The sequence below is a fragment of the Cyanistes caeruleus genome, chromosome 10 (genome assembly GCF_971803275.1).
Source record: "Cyanistes caeruleus chromosome 10, bCyaCae1.hap1.1, whole genome shotgun sequence".
NCBI classification, from domain to species: Eukaryota; Metazoa; Chordata; class Aves; order Passeriformes; family Paridae; genus Cyanistes; species Cyanistes caeruleus.
The window spans coordinates 325,973-353,489 of NC_141710.1; the positions used below are offsets into that span (position 1 = coordinate 325,973).

The 27,517-nt window shown below is 37.4% G+C and overlaps 1 protein-coding gene across 1 annotated transcript in view; it reads right to left on the reverse strand.

Moving 5' to 3' along the window:
- Positions 1–27,517, reverse strand: part of WDR33 (WD repeat domain 33) — a 68,994-nt gene that overhangs the window by 16,641 nt on the left and 24,836 nt on the right. Inside the window, exons 8-11 of the mRNA XM_086843325.1 lie at positions 2,082–2,208; positions 1,359–1,513; positions 1,148–1,226; positions 528–638 (exon numbers count right to left, since the gene is read on the reverse strand). Coding sequence (XP_086699451.1) covers positions 528–638; positions 1,148–1,226; positions 1,359–1,513; positions 2,082–2,208 — 472 coding nt within the window. The remainder of the gene's footprint in view (positions 1–527; positions 639–1,147; positions 1,227–1,358; positions 1,514–2,081; positions 2,209–27,517) is intronic.

Consider the following 27,517-nt stretch of genomic DNA (forward strand, 5'->3'; position numbering starts at 1 on the left):
ACAAGGCATCACCACCAGATCTTGAAAAAAAAAAAAATTCTAGTCCATTCCAAAACCTTCTTGCTCAAGTATATTCTTCATATACACTAAATATACACATGCTCCCACAAAAAATTTACTGCATTTATAAAATACACTATGTTTGTAGCATGCTCAACCTAAAAACATGAACTACAGCCTCTGAACGTGTGTGAAAAGACATGACCAGCAAATGATCTGCAGGAAAAATTGCTGCGGACACAGGAGTATTTCTTCAGCAAGAAACTACAAGAATTATTTCTTTAAACATTTCTTCAATAGATTTCAAAAGCTCCCACCAATCAAAACTGTACTATTTGTTACAAGAGGTCAGACTCTACCTTACAATATGAAATGTCAGTGCCACCTAGTGCTTCCTATTGACATAAGTTGTGTCTCTGCTTTGGCCACTGGTTGCGTATCAGTCACAAATGATGCCAAATACTGTTCTAGTTTCTGAAATAGTAAATACAGTCCCTTAGACCTTCTCTTTAAATACTTGAAATTACCTGGTGTGATCATTTGAGCCTGAACATAGAATGTGTCCGAGGGGATGCCATGCTAGACTCCAGATCATTCCTTCATGGGCCATTTCCATTCCACCAACCTCCTTCTCAACCCTGATGCATAAAAAAACAAATAGAAATTAATCATACAGCTGAATATTTTCTACAGCTACAATAGAAAATGTCTGCTATTCAGTTGTTGTTCATCCTCTATTTTGTCATATTTAAGCCTCTGTCATTTTTCTACTTGGTGAACTGATTATTCCCTGAGGTTTTAATAAGCAGTTCAGTAACGTAGGGATTTTTAATTGTACATTTAAAACCAACATAATTTCAGCACCTCAGAATACTTTAAGAAACTAGGAGCTTCAACTATTCCTCACCATCTCAATACATGGCTGGTTTTGTGCATGCAATTGTATCCTTTAAAGCACATTTCTACAGGAAAACTTCATAAATGAAGCATAATATCAAATTCCTCAGGCACAGAGAAAAACTATTATCATAAATGTGCAGGTTAAATATGGAACCGAAGGGGAGGAAAAGAGGCATTTTGTATTTTGTCTAACAGCTTGCACAGCTGACCAACATCTTTCAAACATGCTGATGAAAATGCCACATACCCAACATGCCAGAACAACAAGGACCCATCAGACCCTCCACTGGCAAACAGCCCTTCGTGAACAGGATGCCAGGCCACAGCTGAAACATACAGTAAGCCATGATCAGAAGGTATAATACTAAGATTTCTAATGAATAGCAAGAATTTTAATTTTTAATCTAAGCTTAATAATAACAATCTACATAATTAAAAAAAAAAAAAAAATATCTGACCTGTGGCTTCCTTCTTATGACCCCTGAAGACCTGAAGTTCTTCTTTCAGGTTCCGGATGTCAAAGAGCTTACAGAGGTGGTCACGAGAAGCTGTCAGCAGCCAGTTGCCATTGAGATTCAGTTTCACCTCCATCACTGTGTTTTTGTGAGCATGTCTGCAAGCAGAGGGAAACAGAAACTGATTGTTTGTCCTGAAACTGATTTCTCAGACACAGATAAAAATGTGTCATTTGCCAGTCACAAAAATTCAGGTCAATAATGAGGCAGTTCAGGCTACTAACGCAGAACACTGGGGCTTTCTGTGCAGAGGCCCTATGCTTTGATCCTGGTCTTCTGTCTGCAAAGCAACTGGTAGCACTCACTGAGACAGTATCCAGTTACTGTGCATGTTTGTACTGCAGCATAAGGAAGTTTTATCAGCCAGATGAAACATTTCATTTGTATTTCCCTGAGTCTGAATGAGAACTGTGTGACTAGATTGTCTGTGAAGAAGAACATAGTAAATTTAAATAATGAATATTAAAATCTCAATTTTCTAAGTACAGACTTGTCTTCATCTATCCTCTGGATTTTCTGGCATAGCTTAAAGCACTAGCTTCATGTATGAAGTACCTATGTATGGCTGAAAAGTGAGGAAAAGAGCTAAGGAGGGAATTAAGAAAAATTATTTTATAAAGTTAGCTTATATTTGAGTAAATCAAAAGTCTATGAGTAAGAACTTACAGTGTGGCAAGACTCTGGCCAGTCTTTGGATCCCAGAACTTGATGGGCTGTTGGCTATCTTTACTTCCTGAAACAACTAAGCCCTTTGTTGGATGCCAGTCAACACATTTCACATCTGCTCCATGGCCTGTTAAGAAGATAAAAATTGTCCATTCTGAGATTTCACAGACACTGAGAAATTACAGGGTGCACACCTTATAACTAATGTAAAACCAAATGAAAAACGTCACAGAGCACAGGTTACAAAATATGAACTAAATAAAATCTCTTCCAAGTTATTTATCTTGCCTTCCTTCCCACTAATTAATGGAAGCATTTTCTTCTCAGATTATGGCCTCAAATGAAGCTCTCTGGAAAAATTATATAAGAAGTTTATGTTTAAATTGGTACTTTTTTTTAGGCTTTGGCCTTATACAACTTCACAGTATTTTAAATGTAGCACTGATGAAGCATTTATATGGAGGTGGTGAGGTAAAATGATTCTGTGACACTTCACTTTCAGTGAAAAGCTGTAGAAAGATAAAGCAAATACCTATTTGTTCCTATCGTATCAGTACTATCCTTTTGCTGTCCTGTCAGAAAATAAGCAAAGAAATTAAATAATGGATCTGAAAACTAAATTAGTTTATGATGTAAAGAAACCTTATGAGATGAGATCTCTTACCAGTTTACAGGGATTCATTCAGGTTTTTCCAATGCTAAAGAGTTAGCAAAAAAACCCCTTTGTGATATAATTTCCTTTTAAATTGATTGACCTTGAGGGAAAATCAGTGCTGTTCAGAAGAGCTAAAATCCATCCAAAAAAACAAATAAAAAAAGCCTGTTCCTGCTGCCTGAGAAAATGAGATTTCTGAGGTTAACTACAGGAATTCAGAGAAGAAATAACAAACTATAATTTCTTTTCCCAATCTCTCTACACCAGCCCACTTCATGGGAGGGCCAACAGTATAGTCCATCCCAGAAAATGAGGCAGCATGCAGTAACTGAAGAAAAAAACAATTTGAGAAAGGAGGGTCTGCCTGCAACATGAAGGCACTGAAGTTATAAATGGCGTGGAAGAATGGGAGCATACACCAGGAGAGACTAAGGATTCCCATCAATTCAGACAGCTCCCACACAGTGGAACGTAAGTTTAAGCACTACAAGCTGTCTTAACAGAGATCTCACTTTGACAAGACATTAAAAATAAGTAGTAGTTGAAATTTTCCTGAGGCCACAGAAAAATCCCATTAGAATTGATGCCTTTCTGAGCTCTGAAATCACAAACCAAAGATTAAAAGGATAAAAGTGGCTACTGTTTATTGAAGGATCCTTCAAGTGCACTTATGGCAGAAAGCACAGCAGAATGCACATGGATATAGGGCTAGGGCACTTTTATAAGTTTAGCAGATGAGCATAATTGACAAGAATCCCCAACAAAAATACAGTTAATGAAGTAATTCCCCCCTTGGTTTGCCTCCTACTGAAGCCTCCCCCCTTTCTCCTAGACGCACATTGTTTATGTCTACGTACATGGGCAAGCAGAAGAATGGCCTTGGTTCACTGAAGAAATGGGAGTAGAATGGGATTCCAGAAATGTGTCTGTCAACAAACTACTGCAAAAGTACTGAATGCTAGCTAAGAAACTATGTAACTATACAATGAGAGTCTGCAGAGCTACAAATATATGAAATACATATAAAAAAAGCAAAAATTTTCTGCTTCAGAATAAGGAATATACTTGTATCTTAAAATAGAAGCAAATTGGTAACACACAGAGCACAGTCTCAAGTGAGTGCAACTTTCCTCCTCTATGGAGGAAAGGACAAACAGGGCAGAGGTTCTTGGCCAAAGAAGAAATTAATCCAGCCTTGGCAAGCATATGGGAACAACTCTAAGAACTGACAGACAGTAGAGATGAAGGAACCCAACTCCTCCCCAGCCACAGCAGGCAGAATTGGTTTTGGAGTACGTAGGGTTTCAGGGAAGAGAAAGATCCTCAAGTTGCCAAGACCATCAATGTGCTCTGGTGATCTGGGCACCAACAGAGAGTCTCTGAGATGTGGTCTTTTCCTTTTTCTCTGGCTTTTCTAATGCAGAAGGAAGTGACAGGCACTGTCTGTCTGCATTTGCTGTGACTAAATCTCTCAATTAAAACATGAAGCTGCATGCTGAACAAATCTAGCTTCCCAGTGTTTATTTGGAAGTAATAATTCACCCAGGAGTAAGGGAGTAAATGCTACTCCGCCACAGGGGAGGGGAATCCATGCCTCCAGATTTCCAGCTGAGGATATTCTGCAGGCAGTTGCTATCATGCAGTCTCCAGGGAAAGAAAAGAGATTTTAATTCAAGGCCCTTACAGAAATACACTCCAATAAAGATAATACTTGGTTGAACCATATGAAAATATGTTCAGACTAGAATGTTTGTGTACCATCATAGATATAAAATCAACAATGCCCAGAAAAAACATAAAAATCTGCTGCCTGCATGGACTGGAGTGACACTGGCATTGCTGCTCCTGAAATAAAGACAATTAGCAATGGAAAAGCACAGGGAGACATAGGGCTAACTATGCCTGATGGAAAAGATTGCATCCAGAAAACAAGTGATGCTGGTGAAAGGTCATGGCCATCTCTGGGTGACAGCTCATCCTCTGAAGGGCCCTGGTTTAGGCTCTTACTGAATTAAGCCAACCCAAACACAAATTTGTACCATTAATAAAATTAGGCTTAGAATGGTCAATCTTAGAGCAATTGAAAGCCCTTTCAAAGTCTTCAGAAGGGAGAAGCAGTGACAGACAGCACTGGGCTGACTGGCTTCTGAGAGGGGCCCAGAACACAGAGCTGAGAGACAGGAGAAGATGCCAGGACACTCAGAACTTGTAACCAGAGCAGATAAACCACTGGATGTTTATCAAAAGGCTATTGGCTATCAGTACATTAATACTGTTCACAGGGATCAGAAGAAACTTGTAATATTTAAAAATATAATTGTTACAATGTTTGTATGGATAAACAGTTAACTGGCATTTCCTGCAGAGAGCATTCTTTCAACCAATGTACTCTGGATCAGCAGCAGAGGGGAAAACTGGGACCCTCCTTTGTAAACTAACCAGTGATGTATCCTGCCCTCAACAGAGCCACCTCAGCCACAGCTCTGCAGATACGGAACCATCATACACTTAGCTTTAGGTTCGTAATGCAATGAAACTTTCTCAAGAGAAAATAAATTTTTCCCTACAACTACACTTTAAATAAACTATTCACAAGGGTTTACTAACTCAGAACATTTACATAACCAAAATAACTGAATAGCATTATCGAATCAGACCTTTCTTAATTTCTTTTAAAATTGAAACAATTTACGTTGTATATTGCTTTTCCTTCTTTCTGCTGGGAGATGCACACACTATTATCTGTAATGAGACACATGATGCAGAAAATACATTTAAAATAACATTCCAGAGAAAAAGCCACCTCACAGATTTTATTTCACAGTTGTTCTCAGTTCTTAGTGCTGGGAATCAGCCTCTCCTCTGGTACAAAACCCACTTGTCCCCAAATGCCAAGCTCAGAAAACCTTAATTCATGCAAATCTCCGCTGTTTACATTCCCTCTTTGCTGACAACAGATTTTGCTCAGTAATTTCAAGTCACACACACATATCTGCCTCTCTGCTCAGAGCTCCAGGGTGAGAATTCCTCTCTAAACAACTGCTCCTTTGCACAGACCTTTTTATCAACCCCTTGTCTTATATATAGGGATGCTTTCTGGATAAATGAATTGAAATGTGTGAATTGTGTAGGAGTTGTGGCAATGGAAGGCCCATAAACCAACCCAAATGAAAGTCTTTGAAGGCAAAGATTTTTGAGAAATTCAACTCATTTAAAAGCATGAGTGAATGTCTAAGCATAAACCTATATTTTAACACTTGTTGGTTTAACTTACTACAACTTTTTCTAACCATTTAAAAAAATTGCAGAAAAACAAAGGCACACGTAGTACCTTTAAAAACCTCAGATACAAAAGTAGTTCCCTACTATTACCCTTTACATGCATAATAAAAGTTTTGATTGCCCCTTGTCACAATCCTCTTAATTAAAAAATTGATTGTTAGTACTTCTAGTCAATTGCATTGAAGAGTTGTTCTTTAAAAGACACTGAACAGAAATTTGGGCTAGTGAAAGACATATAAGACATAATAAGATTATGTGTAATGGTATTTGATCAAATCAAGTGTGTTAGAGGTCTGAAAAGTACACATAAATTAAGGATATGATTTTTTTTCCCCGTTCTCACACTGATTTCTGCACTTATGACTTCCTGAATATAGCTTACAGTGTAAAAAAGTTGGTTTGAATCACTGTATCTATATTACAGTCTATAAAATATCCATATATTTCATAATGCAACTCTGTTTAGCAATTATAGATATATCAGGTTTATTGCTGTAGCTTAGCTCTTCTGTTTTATATTCTCTCCCCATGGGATGTGCCCCATTTTGAATGCACATAAATTCAAAGAGAATTTTATAGATGATACCGGAAAATTTCTAGATCCTTCTCAGGATTCTGTGGATGTATACACACATATTAAGATGCCAGTTGCAAGGCATCTTGACATTTTAACACCCATGTTCCAAAGCAAATGGGTATTTATAACTATTTATATTTTAAACAATTAGCATTCATTTAACTGCAATGAGACTTTATAATTTAGAATTCTATTTGTTTGGATTTTTTTTTAATGCTCTTCTAAGTGGGAAGTAAACAGAACTGTGTATCCCCCAACTGGCCTGGTCAGATCAAAGCCTTTTTGTCACCACACACTGACATTCACCTTCCTGTACTCTGTGTCCCCATAACTCCATCACACCTCTTCAAGAGCAGGGCCTTTCCACAGGATTATTTCCAAGGGATCTGTGAAGAAGCATTAGGTCTTAATAACAACCAAGCTAAGGTTCTCCACCCCCCAAAAAAGAGAGGGCAAAGAAGAAGGGACAGAAGAGACCTGCAAGTCAAAGATAATGGACACGTTAACAAAAAGGAATTCTAAGTTGTCTACATAATTCCATCATAATTTACTATTTGCTTCCAGCCTATTGAGCAAATTGGATTATTCTGCCTGTTCCATTTTTATGAAAGGCTTTGAAAATGTCACCTGGCAGTTACCCACTCCCCAGAAATTCCCTGCTTCCATGTACAGCTCACTTAGGAACTGAATACCTCACACCTAAAAGAACCTGGGTTGTTTTGGTCCCACTGATCAGCAGCAAGGGTAGGTTTATATTTAATTCCAGTAATTTAGTGTCCTTTGCCCTATCCAGTTATGTGTACTGTCCTCATCTAAGAGGTGTCCTAGGAGCTCTTGTACTTCTTCTCCCCTCCAAGAATGAATAACACATAAACCCTCCCCCTACAGATACACAGCCAGCTTGTGCTTTTTAGCATAATGTGGGAGGTTGGTACATAATAAATTAAGGGAAAAGCTCCTTTCAGTCTTCACTGGATTAAGAAAAATGCCTCCCACCATATTTTCAGACTTCTGTACCACAAACACAAGTTTTACTGTCCTTTGTTTGCTCAGTCTAGCTCTCTTCTAGTTTATTAAACTTGTTATCTAGAGCAACAGCAGAGAGACTGCTGGTTTTAATCTACCTACAGGGGATATCTTCTAGATCCTCAGTATTTCACTAATTCAGCAACAGAAAGGGACATCATTCATCTTTGTTTAAAAATTTACAAATAATTGGTTTTTTATACTTCTATAATCATAATTTCTTCCCAGACAAAAGCTCTTGTAACAGGACAGTTTATCATCTGTGAAATCAGGAGGTTAAGAAACAGTAATAATCACTAAACACTAATGAAACACGTGTAGGTAAACAAATTACTTTGTCCAAGATTACCCAGAACAGGTAATCAGCGTTTCCATAAATTAGTTTAGAATTTATATGTGCTCATGCCAAACTTATACCAATCAGTGACCAGTTTCGATTCTACAAAAACCTAATGAACTGGCAAAAAAATTGAAATTTAATGCTAATTGTGTGTTTGCACAGCTTGGATGCACTGCACAGAATAATGAATAGAAGTTGTTATATTACATGTAATTACAGTAAAGGCAAATAGTGATCTGAATTATTTACACCTGTGGAAATTCATTGTCAGTATCTTCTGTAAGGGCTTGCTTACAGCAAGGGGAAGAAGAAAAACAGCTGAGTTCCATTGTACCTGGGCAATGGTCATGAAGGGTTAAGATTTTAGGTATGCACATGTTAAACTTAGAGGGATTGTTCAAATTCTTCAATTCAGTGAAGATGAGCAGCTCTCAAAGCTGAAATGAATTGCTTGGAACAGAACCAAAAATCACACAGCTGAAGATGCTGCTAGTTTAGATGGTGTCAGGTCCGTGTTTTTTAATTACTGAGTATGTTCATGCTAGAATTTACAAACACTCTAAAAATACCATTCCTTTTAGACATGTTTTCTTTTTTCTAATTCCTGGATTTATTTTTGAGCCTTATCCTTACACCTAATCAGGCTATTTATGCTATAAAACATATTGGGACAAAACAAGTCTGAGACCAGCATCTGCAACATGTCAAGAGCTGTTCAACATTCTCTTTGTGAGAACCCCCAAAAAAATAATCAAATATGCATGTTTCACAATTTCTAATCATAAGGCACAATTAAGTCATATCTAGACTGACCACAGATAATTATCAACACTAAGTTATTTTAGTATGTAATATTTCTAAAATGTCACTATTTTTGCTTAACCAGCATCCAGATATTTTAACTTACCACTGATTTTATGTAATTAATCCCCCTATTTGTATCATTAAGAGCAGCTCTGTCATGGAGATCACCTATGTGATGATGCTTTAGATTTATATATTATTAGATATTTAGATGCAGTCATTATTTCTACTTAAAAAGTCACTACTGATCTTCAAAAGAAAGCCATTAGAAAGCTCAGAGCTAGCTCAGGAGAAATGACAGGGGAAAAGGGCAGAAAGTGTCAAAAGGGAAGATAGAACACTTTAAAACATCCAACACCTTCTTATTTCAAATAGAAATGAGAGTGCTTAGCAGTAATGCAGCTGAATTCAAGGACCAAGACAGGTTTTCCTCACACTTAAATTATTTATGAATCATAGACTGGATTCTACTTTGCACTCAGGCACAGTTATCTATTAAAATTCTCATTGCATACTTTTTATTATTTCTTTGCATGTACTTATCAGAGAATTAAAAGGGAGTTTCTTTAATTTGAAAAGGTGGAACAATTTTATTTTATTTTTTTTGCTGGTTACATTACCTGTAAAGCATCTAGCTGGGACTAGATGTTCTTTTCTGTTAAAAAATTAGCCAGCCTACTTTGAAAGCAGCAACACACTTGCTTTTCATTGACAGAAAATATTTATTTACAAGGGCATTTACATTTAATGATAAGAAAAATATCGTACAAGAAACATTAAAAATGAACAGCAATTGTAAGAAAATCTCTCATGCTTCATTAACATCAACATCTGACAGGAGTCAAACCCCCACTCCCTCAGTAAGAGTGTCCCACAGTTTATACTGCTTGTTTTCTGGCACCTTCTTTAAAGTCCCTGGCACTAGTCACTGGATCTGACAAAGCTGGCACTGCCTCTAAGGAATGTTGCCTGTATGGAGCCACCAGACAGGATGAAGCTCATTTAACACAGCATGGCACAGAACAGGGGAAAATACAGCAGGGACAAGTACAGCTGTGCCCAAGAGCAGAACAACGCCTGCTCCTTCCATGCCAAAAAAAGCATGAACTTAAGAGATAAGAAATTAAATTATTTTGTCAGTCATGAGTCTGTAGCTTCCAGAGCTTTGTGGCTTTATATCTGAGTACAGTCAAATTGCTGGGCAGCATATTATTTTGTAAAAACAGACCAAAATATTTTTCACATGAAACGTTCCCATTCAAGTCCTCTAAACATGAGCCAAAAACATGAGCCAAAAAGTGTTTTGGAGTCTGCTTATAGCCTGTACCATCAACTTAAAAAAAGCCAAACCAGAATAAAAGAATTTGATTAGAATACCAAATAATTTGAAGCCTCACAGTGATAGTTCATGTCAAAGTAACTACAGTCAGAACATACACTTGTATTTTATGAATCAAGAACAAAGTGAGGTCTGAGTTAAAATCTGATGCCTGAAGCCAAGCTTCCAGGACCTGATGGGATTTTGAGATGAACTGAACCTAGAGTAGCTTCAACTGGGTTTCCTAAACACATACTAAGAATCTAGTTCTGGTTGCTAATTCCTGAAAATGGTGATTTGGTGGGGTTACTTCCTGCCAATAAGGAGTCAAAACCCCCCAGCCTTTCCACCCGCACACTTTTGCCAAGCCTTTGCCTGTTACACCTGTGTAACATCATTAAGCAAAGTTTGATAGTTTTATTGAAACTACAGTAATTAATGCTAAGAAGGAATGTCAAAACCACAGTATCAATTTAGATGTATTTTGAAATTGAAGCTAATGAAGAAACTGTGGTGCATCCTAAAATTCAGCCTCGCAAGTTAGTTAACAGAGGGGAAAGGAAGGGAATCAGGGCAGACACTGTAGGGTTTAGTACCTCCTTGCTTCTAGCTTTCTGCTTTGACCAAAATTTTGGTCAAGGTTCTAAGTGGAAAAATCAGAATACTTAGCTCCCAGCTCCATGAAGAGAACAAAGACTTCCAGAAGACCTAAGAGTAGCCATTAGTAATAATTTCCAGTAATTATTTCCTTTAACTGGATGCTCACTTGATTTTTGCTGCTGATTATGGCTGTTGCATGAGAAAAGAACAGCCCAAATATCTAGTTTAGAGGTTAATTCAAGTTTCAAACCCCTGTGTAGCCACATGACCAGAGAATTCTCTCAGCAAGCTACAAAAAACTAAGAAAAGTATTTGTGGATTTCAGTAAAAGAAGTTACAAGAAGTCTTTTATATAACTTGATATACCCTTACTCCCAAATGAACACAGAATCTTTTAATAAAAACACCCAGAAGCACAGAAGAACTACCAAGATCTTTCACTCAACTTGATATTCTTTAACTGGAAGAATAGCTTTCAATGTGTTTTCATGGTTAAGACGACAGGGCAACCTCCTATCTTTTTAACATCCCTTTGAGAGAAGCACCATAAACTGTCAGTAAAGTAAATTACTTTTAAAGACAGTCATGATCATCTGGCCAGACCCAGGTGAACACTTGTCCAGCCAGGTGCTCACGTTAAGGGACAGCACTTTTGCAGGAAAGCTATTTTTCTTCTTTCTAGCCAAAAAATACATGTAAGTACTTCTGACACCCGGTTTACCATTACAAAACATCTCATAATTATGAGCCCGCTATAATCTCAAGCAAAGACATACTGAGTTTAGGTACACAGAAGCTGGGGAAACTGTTTTCTTTGGTTGTAGGGCAAAAACTGGATGGCTGACAATACTCCCAGTAGTACATGAACAGCAGCAAGCCTGGGGTGAGGTGAGGGGGCTGACAGAAAGATTATCAAACTTTATAACGACTGTAGGAAAATATCTGTGTCAGTCAATAATCCAATTAGCAAGTGTAAAAGATCCAAGAAGGGATATGAAGATAGAGGTCAGTAAATTTGCTCTTTGCATTTTGCAATGCCACCAAGGCTGAGCAAAGTGGGAAGCAGCAGGTCTACTGAAATAAACTGCTGGCAGAAAGCACAGCACTGAGTTACAAAGCACTGCTCTCTCTGAGCAGACAGAATTCTCATCTCAAGCAGAAAGGGCCAATTTTCAAGTAACTGAAATACAAAAGGGCTGAAAGACTATGGGGATGGAAACCCATCCCAATGAACAGGATAGCAAGAACTGAAACAGAAAAAAATCTGGCATGTAATTACCACATGTAATATCACACTCTTACACAGTCCTGTCTAATTTAGCTGTGATCTTGGGGCTAATGAGAAAAAACACAGCAAAAAAAAAAACAAAACAAAAAACCAATCTCAGTGAAAAAGTGTAATTGAAATGCAGGAGACAAACAATGATCTGAATAATGTTACAGAAAACTAAAATTTTGGTTGAAATTTTAAGCAGCAGAGATGAGGTCAGGTGAGAGACAGAAAAAAAGAACATTTTCAGTCTTAATTCAAACTTCTGCACCATTAGTGCTCTTATTTCCTCTTCTTCTCCTGACTTTCCTGTATTGCCACCACACTCTCAGTCCTCCCTTTCTTGCTGTCTAATAATTCTGAAATTTAAGAACACCTTTTCCTCTTTCAGATTTAAAAACAACACTGCAGCTCCTAATTAAGTAAAGAAATGCAATTTTTTTTATTTCTCTTTCAATTCTAAAAAGAGGTCCTTTATGAAACAACTGTTTTGCAGCATGGATAACTATGAAGCTCTCTAAAATCCATGTGTCCCCGTGTATCATTTTAAATTCTACAAGCACATGAACAGATCTAAAATAAAGCTCTTCAAATATGACTGAACAAAGAGACAGGGAAAAATACGGTGTTCAAAATTTACCAGGGGTTTTGTGCAAAATAACTAACAAAGAAAGGGAGAGTTGTCAACAGGAAGAAATGGGATAAAACAATCCAAATAACACTTAAGCAATCCAGATCTATCAAAACCAGGGGGAAGAAGTATGGAGAACATGTAAAGATGATGTATATGGGCATGAGAAGAAAGGCAAAGGGGGTATCACCAGTTTAAGTGGGTTTCCAAACAAAAGTGCCGGCAACAATTTGTGGGAAATCCTGTCCTCAGATTCATTTACCGATTTCACAAGCAGATGTGAACAAAACAGGAGAGATGTGATTTTTAAATCACATTTTGCATGCACATTTTAAATCCGCATTTGTGCAAGGGAAAAAAAAAAATTGCTGCTACCACTTAATGTAAAAAAAAAAAAAAATAGGTGTGACACAGGTTTCCTATGACAATATAATAAAAGACTGTTCTTTCAAGACCAGAACAGAGGATACAGGAATCAAACACATCCCTCCACATCAGGCTACGGATAGACTAAATAATTCTTCCAACCCTCTGCTTCTGGAAGTCACTACCAGTTAGTTTTGTTTCACTGCCAGCCTCAAAGGAGTAAAAATGTCAGCCAAGACATGAATATTGTTCCTCTCAGTGATTCATGCTATAACCGAATTTGTATTTGAATCTATAGGGACATGTACCCAGCAGAATGTTACAAATTCCCAAAATAAGATAAAGAAATTATGCAGAATTTGACAGGAAAAAAGCCTACTGCAACTGTAACTGCAGTGTTATGTTCTCATGAAGTAATCCAAACTTCCACAAGAAAAAATGTTGATTAGTACAGGAAAATTACTCCTCAGAAACAGAAAAATACTCAATTCCAATGCTATAACAACAGCTTCTGGCTGTTATTGCACACCCCTCCATGTTAGCACCAGATGCATTGTCTAATATTTCAAAATTAAAATTTTTCAATTACATAAACAGAAACTTTGCTAGTCAAAAATCTTACACTCAGAGAAAAACTGAGTTAGTCTGAAGTACTTTTTGAACTAAATCTATTATAGAGCTTTAAAAAACCCTGAAATTTTATAAAAAAATTCTAGACAAGACATAGAGCCAAAATTCTACAGAATACATAAAAAGTCAAATGACATGGACAAAAGAATCCAAGACACAGAATGTCCATCTATCTGTAAGTGCACACAGAAAGAAAAAGAAGTCTGACTATCTCTTCATCAAGACTAAGAAAAAAGAAACTTTTTGGTTTTTCTGAAACAATGATCTTGCCTGCAGAATTTTAACTCGGTCTTCTTTGATATGGGATGAGCACAAGAGGAATATTAGTACCAGAGATTTTAATTACCACCATTCTGGAAATAAAAGTTGGAAATATTAACAAGTTATCTATGGGGCTTTATTGACCTGGATTTTGGAGTATTTGTTATATAAAAAAAGCACCACAAAAGATACTTGCTAAACTTCAAATTATCTACAGCTGTGTGAAAAATGTGGCTCAAACCACCAAAAGAAAACACCAACTATATTATCAATTTAAAATTAAAGGCAAAAGAGAACAAGTGTTTACTGTGACCATGTGATTCCGGAAGAAGTTTTTTCCTAAGGATTCTTTTGATTTCTCTCAGTGCTTTCTGTAGCAGCTTTTAAAATTTTTTATCTTACACACAGCAAAAGGAGGAAAATAAAAAATATCTTTCCAGTCTCAGAAACAGACAAACCAATTTCCATAACCACAATGAACTGGGTCCATAGATGAAGCTGCTAAAAAGCAAATGTTCTTGGGAAGAGGGCACATGTTTGGAAAATAACAGGCAGAAGGAAGTAGGTTAAGCACAAAAATAGTGAGGGGGAGGTCACGGCCAGTATGAGGCTGCTCTCCTGACCTGGAGTGGTACTGATATGTGCTCTTCAAATAAAACACTTTTCACAGTGCTGTGAGTGATGTCCAGAGCTAAGCTGAGGAATGAGAAAATACAGGATTTATCTTCTAGGAAGCTGGACTTTAGAAAACTTCTGTAAAATAAAATTACTGATTAAGTGAATCAGTGCTGTGAGGGAGGCAGAAAAAAGAGTCACCTCTTCACTTGCACAGATAAATTTCCAAACACAGTCTCAAAGCACAGACCAAAGAAAGATGACTCTCATGAGAGAACATGGTATAATTTCTGTTTAAGAAAGACTAGGTAAGAGCATGTCATTGCTACTGAAGTAATCCACTGAGGAAACTGAAAAAAAACCAAATGTATTTGTTTGCAAAATGCTGCAAGTTAACAGTACTACCAAATTTACATTTTGATTCTTTTAATATTTCTCTTAACACAGCAACTCTGTATTGGGGAATAAAGTGCTTTTTTAACCTTAAAAAGTTAACAAAAAAAAATAAAAAAGAAGCTTTAACAGGTATAATCCCATGTCAACAGTTTATTTTCAGTGCAAATAAAATACAGTTACTGTTTTAGTACACAAAATACACCTTCATTAGGCTGGTCTGTTTTTGAAATACCCACTCCCATGTGAATTATCTGCTGCTAGCAAGATGCAGTTTTACAAGAGTCAATGTGCCATGAATGTGACCAGTTGCAAGAAGCACTACACTGGGGAGAGGTACAGCAGGCTGGGGAACACCTGGCTCTAGGAACAGGAGCTTCACCTGCTGGCCACGGGGCGTGGATCACCCCAGCAGCAGTGCCCTGATCTCAAGACAGCCCCAGAGCCTGTGCCTTTGGATCACTGCCCCCTCACAGAAACCACTGGGGATTTAGTTCTGCAGTCTGCATGACACACATGGCAAAGAAGCAGTAAATATTCCTGCTATTATGTAGAAATGAGTAAAACCTTTTCTGTTCCTGTGTGAATTAAACTTTTTTTTTTTTTTTTTGGATGTGGATAGATTTTCAGAATTATTAGTGCAATTTATCATTTTTCACTAGCAAGTAATTTGTTCAGGCTGACTGGAACTAGAATTAGGACAAAACATCTGGTGAGCAGAACACATCATCTTAACCATCTGGGTGACCATTCCCAGCCCTGCAGATGTTCAGTCCACAGTGACTGGCATCCAAGAGCCATGGACTGTAACAAACTGGAAAATTAATTACCTCCTCACTCCTAAGCTTGAGTCCTTTTTGTGCAAGGACTGCAAGAAGTAGATCTATCAGGAAAAATATTCTGATACCCTTCATGTCTAATAAATGCAACATCAATTTCTAAGATTTTTAATATGGCACTTTATGTCAAATTCAATTCTAATTTAAATTCCCCACACTGTTCCCTTTCATATACCAATAATGAATGATGCTTGTTAGATACTTGTGATAATTGCTGCTGCTAAGTATTTCTCAGAGAAATTGTCTCATGCCTATTCCTTTACTTGCAAAGTAAGTTGAAGTAAACTTACTTACCAAGTAAATTATTCCATCTTACAAAAAGTTAAAAAAAAAAACTTATTCAAATACCAACATTCTGTTGGAACAAGTCATTAATTTGGTAAATAAATACTGTGCAATGTGTTAAAAATAACTTGTGCAATAGCTAGTAAATTACTTTAGTGGAATAAACCCATATGACTTAGAACCTTCTTTGAATTTCAGTGAATTACTACACCTGTGGAAGCGATGATACCCGAGATGACAGAGCTGTGCAAGAAATAATGCAGCTTCAACCATTGTGCAAAACACTGATTAACTGCCAGTGTTTCTAACCAAGTTTACTAGGAACAGACAACCTTGTGGTGAAATTGCAGACTGAAACACACACACTCAATGCTCTTATGGACAAAGCCTGGATAGTCCTTGAAGAACTCCATGATGCAGAGAAAAGAAAATGGCAGTGAGAGAGCATCAGGCAGCGTGTGCAAAGCCTGTGAGCAAGCAGGATGTGTTTTCCAGCCAGGAAGGGGTGACTGCATCCCTCCAAACACGGCTGGCAGGAGTGCACCTGCTATTTAAAGCCTCCACTGCTCCAGTTTTATGTGACCACAGGAATTCTAAATTAATGCAAGCTCAAAAATTCCTGGCTGCATTTTTAGAAAAGTCCTGTTTAAAACTGCCAGCAAATGCAATATGCAATACAGAAATGACACCTCCAACATTCTTGCATAGGTGATTGGAAAGATCTTTTATTCCTACATTCCTTTAGAAGCAAGGGATATTCCTGACAAACTAGGAGTAGTGTGAAACAAAGAACCTACCTTTGCCCAAAGAACTCCAAAGAATAACTGCAGTATAATTAAATGTAATAAAAGAATTGTCTCATTGAACTTAGCTTTTTGCATTCATAACTGTAACACCGTGTGCTCATTTGTAACTCTCTGGAGAAGAGGGACTTCCAAAAGGAGAGTGGTAAACAAGAGTAATCCATATTCATCAATATTATCAATATTCCTACGGGCTAAATTTAGCAAAGCAGCCAAGAGAATAATGCTTTTGAGAATGTATGTATAGCTGAAGAGAAAAAAACCTCTTACAGTCATTTTAAGTAGGCGAGTTCCTGCTCGGGAAGCAACAAAGAGTTGTTGCTGCTTGAAGATTTAAGGGCATAAAGCACGATCTGCAGGGAAAAGGCATCTTATTATCTAACTACATCAAGTGAACTAAAATAAGCAAGTTTCTGCATCCTTAAAGAAGGGCTAATTTAGCCTTTAAAAAAAAACCCAAAACCAAACAACAAAACCCTACTCTTTTCTCTCACTGTATCAGCTGGTCTAATTAAAAACACTATTTCTGCGTATGAATTATGCATGGGTAAGAAAGAACAGAAGTCAGACGAAAAAAGGCAGGATGCTTCTTGACCAGGAATAAACAGCAAGCAGTAACACCCAGCACTCTATCAAGCTGCAGACTCAGTTAATCCTTAGAAAACAGAGTATCTGGCTAACAATTAGAAGCACCTATGCTATACAGAAATATGCTTCAGAGCTGTCCAGATTGTTTTTTCAATGTGCAACTACACCTTGTTCTTGATTAATTACAATTCAAATGGGAGAATTTTGTCTACAAGTTTTGAAATGTGTAGTTACTTCTTTCTAAACTCAGTTTAGAGTTTACACCAGGACAAATCTGGCCTGCACTTCTCACGTTTTAAGACAAAAAACTTCTAAAATTTAAAATTTATTTTTTTTTAGTAAAAAAATAGTATTTTTTGCGATAACTGCAGTCTCAAAATAATATTTAGTAATATGCATTCTTCTGTTAGAATGCTTAAACTCAGAAATTAATTTTAGTTTAGACATTACAGTCAAGACCTGGAACAGGTGTGGGAATGAACAATGAAATATACTCTGTAGACCAGCTCTTACTTGAAAGAAAAAGAAGAAAAAAGATTGTTTAACACCCATTTCACCTGGATGTAAAGGTTTATTTTTGTGAATACAGCAGGTCTACTTACAGAGTCTTTGGAGAAGCTGGGAATGTGATCTAGAGGAACACTGATGCACACAGACAAACCTAGGCTGCCCTAGTCCAAGGAGTAAAGCACCTACCTAAATCGCTTTTTTTATTTTTATTTTTTATTTAAAGCAAACACTTTAAATTTAATGTGCATGGGCTTTAGAGCTTTACAACACAAACTGCAGAGTCTTTTTCAAAACTGCATCATTTTGAAACATAAAAGAGAGCATCAAACGAGGATTAAGATGATAAAATGTGCCACTGGCACCATTATAGATGTTTATATAAAAATTTATATATATATAATTATTATATTTGCATATATGTGTATATATATATATATATATATATCTGTAGGTATTGGTTTACCTCACTATATAATCAGCAGGAGCTTCAAAGATGCTGACATCACATGACCAAAGCATCTTATTTACACCAAAGCATCTTATTTACATAAAAGTTTTAATGCTTGTAGGACACAGGAAGTTCTGAAACTTCAGTGATGACTACATCTAATATACTATTAGTTACTAGGGAATGATCAAACATTTATCATCTCTAAAAAAAAGACCCACTAAATATAAAACCTTTCCAATCCAAATAGTGTGCATTTCCTGAAGCATGTTAAAAGCTGCCAGAAAAAATAAAAAAACCAAACAAATAATAATTATATTTATATATATATTTCATTTTCTTTTCCAGATCAGGTCCTTATGTCATACGTGCTGGTGAACAGCTGAATCCTACATCAGGATTTTTACTAGCTTTGGCAAAACAGGGGAATTCAGTATATTTCAGTATCCCATGACCACAGGGTAAATCAGGCTGGAAGAAATCTCAGAAGTCTCTTGTTCAATCTGCTGCTCAAAGCTATGAATTCAGACTGGGTTATTTAGGGATTAATCCAGATTCAGTCTGAAAACCTCCAAGGACAGAGACTGCACAGGCCCCAGAATTAAGCAAAGCTCTCACACTCTTTTACTGCCCTACTAAGAGAACAGGTGAAAAAAAAAGATGCTGAACATGAGATCATCTCTGCAGTAAAAATGGCCTTTTAAATGTGCTTTCCACTGGATGAGAAAAGGGGATAAACTATTTTTTAAAACTTTTAACTTCGCTATAATATTTATTTTTATAATGGCAACATATCTGGAACATCAATGAGTTTGAACTCATTTAAACTTCTGGGGATTCCCACTGAACTTGTACTTAAGTGGGAAATTGCATACAAATACCACCTCTACCATCTCAATTTGTGCTACCTATCTCCAAATATTAAAAAATGGTGAAAATTTCCTTTTCAAAGGAGAATGTTTTAGCCTATCAACCATACTGGGACAAGTGCCTCCCACAGAAGGTTAGAAGGTGATGTGGAATATCAGCTCTTCACTGAATCCAAAAATGACACTCATATTTTTTAATACATAAGGGTAGTGACTATTTATAAAGCCAGAAAGAACTTCAACCTCTGATGAAAAATATATCCCAAGGAACACTAGGCTTTGTGTTAAGTAAGAAAGAATGTTAAGGTCTTTCTATTCAGATTCTGAGGATTGTAAATGTGTATCAGACCTACTCCTTCCTTAAATCTTAACACTGAGAAAAAAATAAAGCTGAATAAGGCTATCCTGGAGAGAAGCAAGTCAGCTATAAAGAGAAGTTCAAGTGTAAAAATACTGTATTAATTAGTTAGACTTGATTTCCCCAGAATGTAACAATATGCTGTTAATAATAGACAGGATTCTCAGCTCCATTTTTTCATAGATTCATTTTTCCCTTTGAGAACTGGAATAGTTACAGTTATTTCAGCAGTATTACAGCTACTTATTTATAAGGTTATCATGACTCTCTTTAGAGGATTTTTTTTAAAGTGAAGTTTAAAATATAAGATTTTAATACAATATCTACAGTATTTTCATGCTCTCGATGATTCTAAATCAACAGGCAGAGAAAAAGACCTAGGTAGTAAATATGCATCTGCCAGCACACACAGAAAGCTGGGTTTATTTTTTCACTAAAAGGTTCTTTTTCTTCCCAATATTAAGCAGCTATGGTAACACATTTCTCAGCTTTTCTGAACTAAAAGTTGAAGTTTACCCCCCAAGATCTTAGTGATTTGGAAGAAGCACCTGTTTCAGTCCTGTTATAGTTAACTTTCCAGTTTTTCAGGTCAGTCTCATATTTATATATGGTGAGTTCCCTTTAAAAACTAATTTTGGTGAGCAAAAAGTTTCACACAAAATTTCTATAAATGGTCAAAACCAGATGAAGATCATCTTCTATATTCAATGACTATATAACACTTGCAGTTCTTGTCTACACCAGCAAATTAAAGTGAAATTATACAACTGCTTCTGCATGTGGCTGTAGTTACATCTGGAATAGCTCTTGCTACATACCTCCAGTGGGGCAAAATCAATGCATACACAATATGACAATTATTAAGAAAATATTGTATATAAAACAATAACTATATGATGCATTGAACTGGATAGCTTGTGTAATGTATCAAAATAATGCTTTGCAGAACTAGAATATCAGATGCTTCCACTAAGTTAACAATTACAGGTAGTAATAGAAACTGGGATAGAAGAATTGTCAAACTTCATCTGTGAAACTTTTTGTAAGATAAATATATTTTGAGAAGTTTTAGATTTCTCTTGTATAGCTATACTTGCCATACTTACAGGTGTGCTTCTTTGAAGCTAAGACACTTAATAGCCCTATACTTTTGAATTATAAAAAAAATACCTCCCCTAAAAACCTTCTCTTTATAAATGAACGTACGAATACATAAAAATTTCTTGATAGTTACTTTACCTGCAAGACACATTTATACTTTCAACAGCAATAATCAAAATGTCTTCCCACAAGAAGTGTTTTCTTTTCAACAAAAAGCCTTATCTGTGAGTAGCAAAATTAAGCAACAATTTGTATTTTCACTGTGATGTAAAGACCAGTCCCGTGGAAAACTCTGGCACTGAACTTTGAAAATAAGTCTTGAATACACACTTGCATGCTTAATCTACTCAACTACTTTCTGCTGAAGCATACATATGCTTCTTTGTCATGTTTACTTGGTCATACCCCCAGCTGAAGTGAACCAGAGCTAACCTCAGATCTGAGGAGCCACTTTAGATACTTTTACAGCTATAAACTGATAAAACTGCAAAGAAGAAAATAAGTCCACGTTGCTTCACAGGGATTACTAAACAAGATAATGGATTTTCATCAGGTGGTAGAGATAGCTTTTGCAGTGAGAATGATGGCATCCCTCCCTCACTAAACCACCACCAAGCTGGACAATCCCCAGCCACAGCAGCTTTAACAAGGGCAAGTGCTGGCTTTTGCACTTGAGACAGGGCCACCCTGGCCATGTGTATGGAATGAGAGACTGGGGGTCCTGATGGATGGCAAGCTGAACATGAGCCAGTGCTGTCCTGGCAGCCAGGAGGGCCAGCCGTGCCCCAGGGAGCCAGGCAAGGCAGGGGATTGCCCCACTCTGCTCTGACCTGGGGCAGCTTCACCTCAAGTGCTGGGGGCAGGTGTGGGCACCACAAGGTGAGAAAGACATTGAGTTTTAGACAGAGTTCAAAGGAGGCCATGAGGATTGTGAAAAGTCTGGAGGGGAAATTATATGGGGAGCAGCTGAGGTAATTTGATCTGTTCAGCCTGGAAGAGACTGAGGAGACCACATTTCAGCCTACAACTTCCTTGTGAGGGGAAGTGGAGGAGCATACACTGAATCTCTTCACTCTCGAGACCAGTGACAGGACCCAGGGGAACAGCTAGAGCTGAGTCAGGAGAGGTTTATGTTGGATACCAGGAAAAGTTTTTCACCCACAGGATGGTTGAGCACTGGAACAGAATCCCCAGGAAGTGGCCACAGCACAAAGCCTGACAGAGCTCAAGAAGGGTTTGTATAATACTTGTGGGCAAACGGTGTGAATCTTGGGGATGACCAGAACTAAAGAGTTGGACTGCATGATTCTTGCGGGGAGGTCTCCTTTGTTCATCTTTGGAACAAATACAGAGCATGTTCCTAACTACTCCAACTCATCAGCTTGAGTGTCTATAAGCCACGACACAGAACACAAAATTTAAGAGATACTAGGGGTACTACTATCACACAGATAAGCATATATACACACTCTTGGCACACCCTACGCTGTCTACTTGTCTCCACATATATCCCTCAACCATAAAACCCCTGCCTGCCCAGTGGCTGATCCAATGACTGAGGTTGCCCCAAATTATTCACAAAATGCCTAGAGTGTGATTTGCTGAGTACCACCACACCTCATTCTCATCTCCATGTTCACACTGCCACCAACTTTTCTCAATCCTTACACGAGCTGTTGTTAGTTTTTTCATATTGACACAGCCTCCACACTTTCCTCACATTTCCTGTTCTTATTTCCAGCCACCTTTCACACAGATTCATTCAGGATTCTTATTAATCCCTTTTCTCCTGATCTGCTATACAATCCCATTTAAGCAAATTCCCAGTTTAAATCTTGACTATGTCCTCCTAAAAATGCAATGTATCACAAGCAGGATCAGCATTCTCATGAGGAAGTTAATGGCGGGCAGTTATGAAAGACATGAAAAAAAATGCTACTGTATTTTAGGGAAAACATTTGCAAGCTCTCTCCCCATCTGCCAGGGCCTGGCTGTCCCTAGGAACATGTAATCTCAAATATCAGATTATGATACCATTCATATGATAAAATGCTAAGTGTGTCTCACTACTAAACCTAGAATAGAATTCAGATCTGAACGTAAAAATAACACAAAATAATTAAGTATGTAGAATAGAAATGATGCAAAGAAAACATCAAATGCTTTGCAAAGTTTATGCTTACCTAGATGCACAAAAGATTTTAGTACAGTAACTGAAGGAGATGAAAATATAAAAGTTAAATAAATAAAAAAGTGTTTTGTTCAACTCATGCAAGTGGCATCAAGAAGCCTGCAAGAAAAGTTCCTAAGGACTGAGATGGATTGTTTTCAGCAAAGAATTGTGTATTCCTGTTTTCTGAAGATTCCACCATTCATTTTAAAAGAGCTTCATTTTATTTGTGCTCCCTGAGGAAATGGTATGCCAGAAAAAAAGAGTCCATTAAAAATCTAATTAATGAAGTGTCCAATTCTGAGTATTTATCCAAGTAAGACTTCATCAGAGATGAGTTACTAACATAAATGGCTTAAGGCTAATTCCAGCTAATTTTTTTTGTTAAGAACTTTTGCTGTGACAAATACTGGTGAGTAGATACCCAGAGGCCACCATCCTCAATTGTGCTGAGAAAGAAAGACTGGTAACACCTTAGCATCAGCATTCAACGGTCCCTGTAATTTAGGATTTTATCATTACTATCAATGCTTAGATAGTGTTTTTCTTCCTCCATAACCATGAGCAGGGCTGAAGGCCAAAGCTCACAGGTGCACCAGAGGCTCTCACTGCAAGTGGATCCTGACCCACACACAGAGTATTGTGCACAATTATTTTCAGTTCCATGTGAAGTCACAACTGATGAAGTTCTCATCACTCCAGTATTTATAACTAACAACCTGTAAAAAATGGTTTCACCTAGTTCAGTATTTATCTACCGCTTGCAATCATCAAACACACAAAAGGAAGCAGAGGCAAAAAACCCTAACAATGCAGAGAAGTTCTTATGGAACCATCCTGTATTTCAGCAGCATTGAGAACTGGCTGCTCCGGGAAACACTGAGGTTTCTCATTATTCCTCCATGCTTAAGAGAATAGATGGATTATTAGTGCAAAATTTGCCCTTGGACTCAATGTGAGTGATTGTAAAACTTTCAGCTTCAGGACAATTTTAAGGGATGAAAATATTTCAAAGTTGCACCTGAAATAATCTCTTTCATGTACAGTGTCTTTTCATTCTTGTCTCATGGAAAGCCTTGACTGATGTGTGCAGCATAACTTCCTTACAGCACAGTGCTGTGTTTCACGTCTTGTGATCTCTTGTACCCGTTCCTTGAGAATTCTATTTATTTCCTATTAATTTTTCAGGATTGTCAAAACACTTGGTGTAGGTAAGAATCAGAACTCTAAAACTTAGTATGCTGTATGCTACTCAAAAATGAACTACAATTTTTTGGCATATCACGTGCAATCAGCTCCAAGAGCAGTCTCCAATACCCTCTAATTCTCCTGGAATTGTTTTAGGAAGCAGAACAGAAGCCTGAACCTACCACCTTATCATCATCATCTTTTAATCACAGAAACCAAGCACCTCAATTCAGTGAAACAACCCCAAATTTTTGTTCTATCTAGATACTTCACAAATAGAAAGCTGATATAAGTCAATACAGCAGGGTAGTTTCTCAACTCTCAGATGGATTTTTACTTCTAAAATGTACAGAAGTGGATATTTCAATAAAGCCTATCTGTAATAAAGCTTCCTATGCAGAGAAAACCAATGCATTTTAGTACTGGAAGTCATTATCAGGGATATGCTGAGTTACCAGATGACACCTGAACACTTTACAGTAGACTCAAGCAAGAAATGGGATTCTTCCCATCTTATGTAGATTATACCCACCATCCTAACAAGCAGCAGTAACTGAGATTAGCTACAAGCTCAGGAAAGGGTATAAGAACTCACTCCAGATCCCTGCTGCTACTTAACTCTGAACAAAGTGTAGAGAAAGATGCTAGGGAAATTTATGTTGTGTGATACCTTCCATTTATGAAGCAGGAAATTGTATACAATATTTGTAACTTTTAATCTCAAAAGGCAGAGACATTTCCTTATGAGAGGAGAAAAGTGCATAAGGCAATGAAGAGCCCACCATGCAAAAAAATCAAAGAAGCAGCAGCAGGATCACTGGCATAACATGAACAGCAGGACAATGGGGCTCTTGCATCGCAGATTGTGCAAGTGATCCCAACTGTGCAGAAAAAAAATCTCACAGATTCACTATTAACATAAATTCCTGAACATTTCTTGTGCCTACTGCACATGAAAAACACAGCCATTTGCTGTTCCTTGACTGATTTAGCTGCAGCACCTCTCTCCCCCAGCCCCAGCTCAGCTTTGGCAACAAAGACCAAAGACCTGCAACACCAGCTGGCAAAGAAAAAGCCCACCAACAAAGAGAAGACTGAGCTGGTCCAATACCAGCACTCCAAAACAGATCATCTTTTTAAGTTCAAAAATTCAAGGACTTGCCTTCTCTAGATTGATTGGCATGCCACTGTCAGCCAGGTCTCATCTCATCCCGAGCTTCTGTTCTGAGTAAAAACCTTCTAATATGCATGCAGGAATGCATCAGTAGGCTAGAAGACGTTTCAAATATACCTGAAATCCCAACAGTCTAAAGAAGCAACCCCCACAAAAAACTCTTGAAAGTTTTAAAAATAGGTCTCCTTACAAGAAAAATGGTATTGACATGAAAGTATTTCCGGAATTTGCTGTTTTCTCTTTGCTGAGACAGGGGAAAAAAAAGAAAAAAACCTCATATAAGGGTAACAAAGTTGGAAAGAGAAGTGTTAAGATTTTTTCTTTTAAATTATCCAATGTAGAGTTCAATTATACTCCAAGAAAAGGAAACAGTTTTAGAAGTTACTTGCTTCAAGGCTAAGAGTTGGCTAATAATGTTTAAAAGTGAAGGGCCAAGCTGAAGATGTAGTTCTGGTCCTCAGGTTCCTTTTACCCATGGAAGTCATAGGCATCCGTAAGAACAGGATTTGCTATTTGACTGAGGAATTAAAATCTGAAGAGATCCTTCCCTTTCAGGTGGAAAGTGCAGAGGACACAAACCATAAAATAGATTCAAGCTTAAGGAGCTTCATGGTACATTATTTGTTAATAAAGATTGAGACATGGAAGAGAAGGAAGGAAAAAATCCCTCAATTATTTCAGTATGAACAGAGTTTCCACGTGGAAACACTTTTTCAGAACCTGTGAGCAGAGTAAAAGTCTGTTTACCATGATTGCTGTGACTTCTGCAGGCACAAATGCACATGATATTTTGTAGCTGATAGCGTCAAAAATGAGATGCTGTTACAGACTGCACATTTCAAATCCAGGCAGAATGCAATGAAATCGTGATTGCCTTTAATTGTTTGAATTAGGCTAAGACAAATCTTTTGTCAAGTCTACCACACTGGCTGAAACACCATTTAATCTATCACCCTACTTTAGAGACAGAAAACAGAAAAATATATCTACAAAGTGTTTTAAAAAGCATGGGTTATAGCATCCTTCAGAGAGCTGGGTGGAGTCATCCTCCCCAAAAGACATATTTAAGGCAGGTAACCTTTGAAATCCTGGGAATACAGAGCTCATCTACACTGGAGAATGAAAGCATTACACTCTTCCCCAGCATTTATTTCGATGGGATTCTGGGTGACTGTGAAAGAAAGAAGGAAGGACGGGGGAACTGAGAAATCCAAAATCTATTTGTAGCCTCCTAGCCCATGATGTCATGCTGGGAATAATTAAGGAATCATGTGTTTATTAATGACCTACCCAAAAATATTCCTGGGGATGCATCAGCACAGACACACTACCCAGAACGTCACTGCCACCAGTAAAAATCAGCAATAACATTAATTTCTCATATAAATAAAGGGACATGAATGTTGTACTGCATAGTTTTTCACTAGATATTTTTAGCATTATTAAAAGCCATCTATGTGTATGTTCTTACAGAAATGTTCCCAGCATTAACTTCACTGCAACAGTTTAGACAAAAGATCTGAGAGTGCTTTATTGGAAATGCCTTTCAGAGGAACAGATTATTGCCATGAAAATAAAATATTGCTATACTATAGCCTATTTTCCGTGTCTTATTTTTAAAAGAACTTTTTTTCTAACATCTGTAAAGTTCCTACTGTATTTTAGTAAGTGCATTCAATTGCACTTGTTTACCATCATAAAGATAGTGAAATGACAGAAATACACACAGGCAAAAGCAACTGGTGTAAAATCAGGGTCACAGCAGCTCTACCTCAAGAGAAAACCCAGGCAGTACCTGGGCCATGGAGAAGCAGTGACACTCAGTGCTATTTCCTCCACCTGCAAGTTCTTTCAAGATAATTCACTTGAATTATTTAAAATGGTTCCCCAAGAAAACCAGATTTTAATCCTATATATTTATTTAGGGTATTAAAAAGAAGCTTGATAAATCTTCATGTACTGCTACCAAAATGCCCAAACTCCCCCTCCTGTACCCTGGGAAGCCATGGTGGTAGAAACAATAGCCAAAACAAAATTAAGCAGTGAAAAACTGTCCAGCAAAAAGGGACTTGGAGATTGAAGAAATGAGACTCAGAACCTCTGGCACAAGGTATGAAGAACCCTGGAGGGTCTTCTGTTTATCTTCACTTTGAGGAATTAAAGGAAAGTGGATACAGTTAATAAGTGTATCTCACGCAGCTCACGTACTTACAGGTTAAACTACGGGAAAAATGTGTAGCCTGCTCCAGACAGCTGAAAAAACTGCAGGAAAACCTTAAGAATTTATCTTACGCAATTTACCACTTCCACTGTTTTTCCAATACTCTTCAGAAGG